Source organism: Pristis pectinata, chromosome 4 (genome assembly GCF_009764475.1).
Source record: "Pristis pectinata isolate sPriPec2 chromosome 4, sPriPec2.1.pri, whole genome shotgun sequence".
NCBI classification, from domain to species: Eukaryota; Metazoa; Chordata; class Chondrichthyes; order Rhinopristiformes; family Pristidae; genus Pristis; species Pristis pectinata.
In genome coordinates, this window is record NC_067408.1 from 5,747,667 (window position 1) to 5,756,055 (window position 8,389).

At 41.6% G+C, this 8,389-nt stretch overlaps 1 protein-coding gene across 1 annotated transcript; it reads left to right on the top strand.

The window, feature by feature from the left end:
* Positions 1–3,079: 3,079 nt before the first annotated feature.
* Positions 3,080–6,612, top strand: LOC127569089 (protocadherin gamma-C5-like). The gene has a single exon (XM_052013425.1). It carries the CDS (start codon positions 3,236–3,238, stop codon positions 5,618–5,620), a length of 2,385 nt encoding a protein of 794 aa, XP_051869385.1. The 5' UTR covers positions 3,080–3,235; the 3' UTR covers positions 5,621–6,612.
* Positions 6,613–8,389: the final 1,777 nt, after the last annotated feature.

Here is an 8,389-nt window from a genome sequence, read left to right on the forward strand (position 1 = left end):
CTGCAGAGACAAAGAAGCATATTCTGATCCTTACTGCTACTCCTTCCGCAACATATCCTTATTTGGTCTTACCCTTCGAGAGACCTTCCTGTTTTCTATCCTCCCCATCTTCATTGCAACTGAAAACTAGTTTGTTTTCCTTCTTTCTCCGTTCTGATGAAGGGTTACAGACCTGAAACGTTAATTGTTTCTCTTTCTGCAAATGAAGCCCGACCTGCTGAAGATTTCCAGCATTTTGAGTTTGTGATACACAGAAGAATTCAGGTTGCTCAATTGGATTCTGCCTCCATATGGAACTGAAATGATTTAGCAAAAAAAAAAGCTGAATGTGGTGGTATGACTGAAATCAGTTTTAAATATAATTATAAGACCTTCTACCAAGATACATGTATAGGGATCATTCTAGTAAATTGAATTAACACTTGTGGGTGAAATTATGCTTTACGTAGTTTAAAATACGAAACAGAGAAAAACGCCATTCACTGCAGTGCATCCAAGTATTAATAATACTCCACATGACCCCGATTCCATCACTCTATGAATGTTACTGTGCAATAGTGTGCTGATAATCTGATGCCAAAATGTTTGGTTTAACCTTAAAGGCAAACCATTTCTAAATATGCGTTTACAACTGAAGCTCTGTAGAGGGAACGGGCTTGCAAAAGAGGCAAAAATGTCAAGACTGAGCTCCAGGCTCGTTATAATTCACTGGCCAGGATCCACAAAATTGTCGGTGTGACTTAGTTCTGTCCTTTTTGGCCCTTTATGGCATGTTAATCTGGTTACCACATTTAGATGAAACGGATGTTTTTTTTTGCGTTTGAGAGGTGATGAGGCGAATCATGTGCGAAGGTGTTAATACACTGATGGTCCATTTTTAACAAGTTTATTGTGTAAACTTGCAATTCAAAACGAAATTAATATAGGACGTGGAAAATTATTACCCGGAATGCAGAATGATTGCAGGAGTAGACCAGATTTTCCCAAACCACCCTCTTATTGATAACTAATAACTTCGAGACTTAAAATTGGCACATGTGAAATTAGAGGGTGGCTAAAATTAACCAAAATAATAGGAGGATTATGAGTTTGAATTTCTGTACAATGGTCTTAAGCTTCTTATCAAAGAGATTTTTTCGCTGACATTTTAGCAGAAATGGGGTTCAAGTATGATCCAGTGATTAGGGACAATCTGAATTCTCCATTTGGTCTATTTTCAGATTTTGGCCGCAATTATTGACCACATTCATCATTTTCAAAACAGATTTTTTTTCTTGTTTTGATAACAATAATTTTCAATTCTTCCTTAAAATATTTGCATTTAATTTATACGTTGTATGCTGGTGTCATTGCTTTTGCAAGTGGATCGGGGTTCTGCCAGTTCAACACATCTTCAGTTATCATCACGCTCATGTTTCAAATCGTTCAGTAAAATAGATGAATTTCATTGCCGAAGTGAGAACGAATACACTTGACCTCCAGCTGTCATTCGATCAGCTGAGACACCGAGGAGATCGTTTTAGGTGGCAGGAGCAAAGTTGCAGCCTCGCGTCCCACTTGACGCGTTGAATACCTGAAATCTCGTGTTCGAGGATATAATTTCGCTTTTGTTGGCAGTGTACCTGATTTCTGACGAAATTGATAAATCTCTTTCTGGGAAATCAATTCTGAAGTTTTCGTTTGGTGTGTCGTTGAAGAAATGGACAACACCAGCTCTGAAATTTTGAGTGGTTTTCATTGCAAAAGGCCATTATACGCAGCCGACTTGCTTAAAGCAGATTTATTTTTGGTAAGACAATGTTTTATAGAGAAAAGCTCTGCAGATCAATGCGTAACTGAGTCGTTCCTTTCCAAACTAAAATAAAGGAACCCTCGAAATTAAACGGCGATTGTCGAATTAAATGATTATTCCATAATTCATCAGATTTCCCAAAGCACCCTCTTATTGATAACTAATAACTTACCTTCCACAAGATCCGTTGGGGTCAGATGCATTAAAAAGTGCGCACAAATACACAGCTCTGACACAATCATTCTTAGTTTAATACTCATATTAAAATTTCTGACTGGGGGCGACGATAGAAAAACCACGGAGATTTTTTTGTGAGGTGAAATCCCAGTCTCTTTAAAATGTTCCAAAGAAATACGAATCCTGTTTTGTTTCTCCGAACCATATGGTTATTTAACGGCCAACATCCTTTTCATTTCCCTGAATCCATCAGTCTCTTGGTTGGCATCGTGTGCGAACTTGTCACGGTTAGCGTAACGGTATCAGAGCGCCAGCGACCTGGCTCAATTCCGGCCACAGTCTGTAAGGAGTTTGTACGTCCTCCCCGTGTCTGCGTGGGTTTCCGCCGGGTTCTCCGGTTTCCTCCCACATTCCAAAGACGTACGGGTTAGGAAGCTGTGGGCATGCTATGCTGGCGCCGGAAGTGTGGCGACACTTGCGGGCTGCCCCAAGAACACTCTACGCAAGAGATGCATTTCACTGTGTGTCTCTGTGATAAAGGTATTTTATCTTAAATACGCTGTACCAAACCGGAGGATTAACATGGGCGAATTTACCAAGGAAAAAGAGTACTCAACAAGAAAATTAATTCCTTATTCTTTAAATATTCTTTAAATCACTGTGAACAAAGCATTCCGTTGTCAAATCGTAACATTAGATTGTAGTACTTCATAACTTATTACCAGAGAGTCTTTCTCAAATATAATATGGTGGATCATCGAAATACTGATGGAACTATTTTTTCCTCATTGCATTCTTAGCAAACGGTAGGCCGTGTTAAATTTCAGGTCAAACTGCCTTCTAAACGTGTGTGTTATAACTTTCGATGTTAAATACTGCGAACAAAATCGCTCAGTTCAACATATCAATAACTACATTTTATGGTTGTACACCATTAAATATTTAGAATAACGGTATAGCTTTAAGAATTGTAGCTGTAATTGTTGAAAAGAACTGGTTGTGTCGCTGTCTACCAATGAGAAGCCTCAGTGCCCAGATGGATCCATTGCCCCGCCCACATCCCAGAATAAAAACACAACAGTCGACGAGAAAGACGAGCAGTGCCTGCGTTTAGATTGCAGAGTGAAGCGAAGGAGGATAAATCTCCTGTTTGTTTGGATTCTACATTTATAAAAAAAATCTGTGCATTTGTATTTTGTGGGAAGAACAGTTTTACGGATTAATCGAGCAGCGGCCTGCTTCTCGAAAATAATTGAATGAAGAACAATGGCGTACCCACCGAGGGTTGCTTTCAATGTGATTGCTTGCATGTTTCTGGTGTGCACACCCGATCAAATCTCCGGGCAAGTTCAGTATTCTGTACCCGAGGAAATCGAGCAAGGGGCATTTGTAGGGAATATCGCTCAAGATTTGGGACTGAATGTACGGCAGTTGTCAGCTCGTAAATTTCGACTGAGCTCTGATGTTGGAGGACGTTACATGAAGGTCGGTTTGGATAATGGGCTTTTGTCTGTTCGTGAAAGAATCGACAGGGAACGTATTTGCGGACAAGCAGATATATGTATTATACCTTTCGAAATAATAGTGGAAAATCCGTTGGAGGTGTATCGCGGAGAAGTGGAGATCCTTGATGTAAATGACAATTCCCCCACTTTCCAGGACAGCAGCATTGTCTTGCAGATGCCCGAAGCGATTACACCAGGGGTTCGCTTCCGTCTCGAGAGCGCGGAAGATCCCGACACTGGAATAAATACTGTCGCCGCCTACGCACTCAGTTCTAGTGAGTACTTCAGTCTGATAACACAGAGAACCGACGACGGCATTATAATCGCCGAATTGCTATTAGCGAAATCTTTGGACCGAGAGCTACAGTCGTCCTTCCAGCTGGTGCTGACGGCTACGGATGCTGGGAACCCTGCGAGATACGGTACAGCTCAGATTCTCATTACGGTATTGGACATCAATGATAATCCACCTGTTTTCGAACATGAAGTTTACAGAGGCAGCTTACCTGAAAATGCACCGAAAGGCACCTTCGTGATGAAAGTTAAAGCAAATGATTTGGACGAAGGGCTGAACGCTGAACTAACGTACTCTTTCAGTGATCTCACCCTGCGAAGAGTGCATGACTTGTTCAGTTTAGTCCCAGATACTGGAGAGATTCGCGTTGAAGGGCCGCTTGATTTTGAAGAAGCAAATAGCTACTCACTTGATATTCAAGCTGTTGATCACGGTTCACCTGCAATTACAGGACACTCTAAAGTGCTGATCAAGGTAATTGATGTGAACGACAACGCACCCGAGATAAAAGTGACGTCAGCCACGAATAAAATACCAGAAAATACTCCACCAGGGACTTTCATAACATTAATCAATGTCATCGATCGTGACTCTGGAGAGAACGGTCAAGTGCGCTGCGAGTTACCAAGGAATGTCCCATTTAGGCTACAAACTTCATCGAATCACTATAAATTAATTACTAGTGAAATGTTGGACCGTGAGGCCGTCTCGGAGTATAAAATATCTATTTCAGCCTGGGATTTGGGTTCCCCTTCACTGTCAACAAATAAAACCATCCAGATTGCAATTTCTGATGTAAATGATAACGCACCTCGGTTTGCTGAACTCTCCTACAACATATATGTGACTGAAAATAACGCTCCTGGAGCTTCTATTTTCACAGTAACTGCTTCCGATCCTGATCTGGACCAGAATTCCTATGTTTCTTACTCCTTTCTGGAGAAACATGTCCAAAGCTTGCATTTGTCCACTTACCTCAACATTGACTCAATGAATGGGACCATTTACGCGCTGCGCTCCTTTGACTATGAGGAACTCAAAACCTTCCAGATCCATGTTCAAGCCCGTGACGCGGGAATTCCCCCGCTGAGCAGCAGCGTTACTGTGAACGTGATTATTCTGGATCAAAATGACAACGCTCCGGTAATTGTTTCACCTTCAGCACAGAGTGAATCAGCAGCAGTCGTGATCCTGCCCCTGTCCACCGGCCAAGGGTACTTGGTCACCAAGATAATGGCAATTGATGCAGATTCTGGTCAGAATGCGCGGCTCTATTATCAAGTAGTGAAAGCTACTGATATCGGTTTGTTTACTGTTGGGCAAAATTCCGGTGAAATCAGAATAGCGCGCAATATCTTGGAGTCGGATCCCACCACACAAAATTTGGTCATCTTGGTGAAGGACAATGGGCAGCCAAGCCTCTCCAGCACGGTTACAGTTGACATTACAGTTTTGCAGAATAACACTGAAAGAGTCACCGAAAGTACTAATTTAGTGAAGGATCCAGAATATTTCTCTGATCTAAATCTTTATTTAATCGTCATTTTCAGTTGCACGTCTATTGTCTTCCTCCTGATCATCTTTCTATTGATTGGCATTAAGTGTAAACAGGACAGAAATATTACCCAAGAGTATATTTCCTCCAGTTATTGTCACAAACCTGGTGATTCGCACGACATGGTTAATCGTAGACCCGCAATGGAGGAAACATTTCGCTATCCTGGGATTGACCGGGTGGTCCGCGTGCCAGAACTGCATAACTACTCGGTCTGTCTGTCTCCAGAATCAGCGAAAAGTGATTTTCTCTTCTTAAAGCCATACGGATCTCCCAGCTCTCAGGCCCTGTGCTAAACTACAAGGATGCGTAACATCAAGGAATGCCCAGCTTCTATGCCTTCATTATGTATTTAAGAAAATATACCCTTTGCAATTCTTTTGGCTCTCGGTTAAAGAGGAGTGCAGCTATTGCGGTGGCCAAAAGTACAATTTCAAGCAACTGGATTCTAACCATGTCAGGTTGGAATCTGTTAACTCTGAAGAGAATTAACTTGTTATTGAATGGCGTACACAAATGGATTGCTATTGGATTGATTGCTCAAAGGATCTTGGCTCCTGGATGCAGTTATCTGCTTGAAGTATCAATATTTGAAAATTGAGATCAAAAGAATCGTTGATGCCTAATAATGCGTTCCATATGATGTGCTGAGAAAGCAGAGCAAATATAGAAAAAGAAACGTAAATGCCGGATCTCAAATCAAAACCATGTACTTCTTGTATCTGTGGAAAAAAAAACTGCAGTTGTGTTCTTTTGAGATCTGGTGTCATTTGTCAGAGCTGGTAAAAAGATAAATCAATTTAGTGTTGAAATAGCAGAGAAGGCGAGGGAGTGATGTATTGAACAAAGGTAATATCTCTGATATGGTCAGTCCAATTGGGTGAATATACGAGGAATACTAAGAGCGAGGTTGAAATGGAGCTTTTGTTTTTTTGTTGTTCTGTATAACGTACTGCTAATAACAAGGATTTGGGATATGACCAGCAGTCGCGAAGGGATCTGTTCTCATGCCCTGTTCTCCAGGAAAGAAGAAAAGAGCCTCCCTGCTTGTTAGCTCCCACACAACCAGCTTCAAAATTCAATTCAATTTTCTCCAGTTCAAACAAGATATCGTCACCGGGCACAAATTCCGCTCCCTTCACTTTTTAATCTTTCAAGGATATCACTCCTTCCCGACCTCCTGTTCTGTTCTTCTGTCCCGAGCACTGCTCCCTATCCTTTGACACGTTCCATTGAACTGTAGGAAATGAAACGGAAGTCCACTTACCTCTTTGCAACCGTCTAACGACCTGTATTTCCAGTGGAAGCAGTTATTTGCTTCCACCTCTTCCAATCTAATCTTAAAGCATATTAATGTGGATCAGTCTCCGGGGCCTTATACAGCCCAAAAGCTGCAAGGACAAACTAGGAATCTACTGGCTGGGGAGCCTGACATCAAAGAGGGGAAAGGTCCTGGAGGGGATTCTCAGGGACAGGATCTAGCAGCATTTGGAAAGGGGAGCGTTTATAAGGGATAGTTAGCATGGTGTTGTGCGTGGGACATCATGTCTTACAAATTGGATTGAGAATTTAGAAGATGTGGTCATGAAGACTGAAGATGGCAGGGCGGTAGATGTTGTTGTCATTGTCTTTAACAAGCTCTTGGTCCCGCATGGTAGGCTTGTCTGGAATGTTAAATCAAACGAGATTCACGCAGAGCTAGTCAGTTGGACACAATATTGGCTCGGGGAAGGCCTATGACCAATGGTGTGCCACATGGGTCAGTGCTGGTTTCATTGTTGTTTGTTATTTATATCAACGGTTTGCATTAATATGTTGTTAACATGGTTAGTAAGATTTTGGAGGACATTAAAATTGGTGCTGTAGTGGACAGTGAAGGAAGTTATCTAACATGACACCAGGGTCTTGATAAACGGGCCAAGTGGTCCAAGGAAAGGAATTTAAGTTGGACAAGTGAAATGTGTCGCATTTTAGTCACTTAAAGCAGGGCAGGACTTGTACAGTAAATACCAGGGCTCAAGAGAGCGTTGTAGAACAGAGATCTAGGGGTACATGTACATAGTTTCCTGAAAGTAGCGATAGAGGCAGATAGGGTGGTGAAGAAGGTAATTTGTTTTATTATTGTCACATGCACCGAGCTACACGGAAAAAAATTGTGCTGCATGCCATTTATACATCAGTTCATCACATCAGTACATCGAGGTAACAGAAGGAAAAATCAACAACAGAATCACATCTCTCCTGTGGGGTGATAATCAGAATGCTGTTACCATTGCAGAGAATGTTTTCAGACACTGTTCTTTAAATTTAATTCACTTTCTTACTGTCTGTACCAGATCTGACCATTTTTGCCTCTCATCATTTTTGCTTAATTTTCTTTTTATATTTGTACAAGTTCATTTGAGTTGCACAGCATAGAAACCTGCCTTGGGCCCACCGCATCTATGCAGAACATCATGCTTGTCTCTACTAATCCCACTTGCCTGCATTAATTCCATATCCCTCTGTGCCCTGCTCATTTAAGTACTTGTATAGATGCCTCTTCAATGTTGTTACTGTCTCTGACTCCACCTCCTCCTCCGGAAACTCATTCCAGATACCAGCTACGCTTTGTGTGAAACAGTCACCTCTCATATCCCGTTTAACCGTTCTCCCTTCACCTTAAAACGGATTCGTCTCATGTTAGATAACCCTACTATGGGAAATAGACACTGGCTATCTTCTCTATCAATGCCTCACATGATTTTAGACACCTCTATCACGTCACGTCTCAGCCTTCCTCGCACCAGAAAAACAGACTTCGCCTATACTCCTGATCACGCTCACCAACCCAGACAACATCCTCGTGAATAATTTCTGCACCTCTCTTGTTTAATCACATATCTCCTGTGGGATGATAATCAGAACTTCACACAATATTCTGAGTGTGGACGAACCAATCTTTGTTCAACTGTAACATGATATCCCAACTCTTATACTCAATGCATTTGTTGATGAAGGCAAGTATGCCATACACCTTCCTCACCACCCTTTCTTCTTGTTTTTCAATTTCCTGGGAACTATGA

Coding starts and splice junctions, on each gene's coding strand:
- LOC127569089 (XM_052013425.1), top strand. CDS start 3,236: ATGGCGTACCCACCGAGGGTTGCTTTCAATGTGATTGCTTGCATGTTT.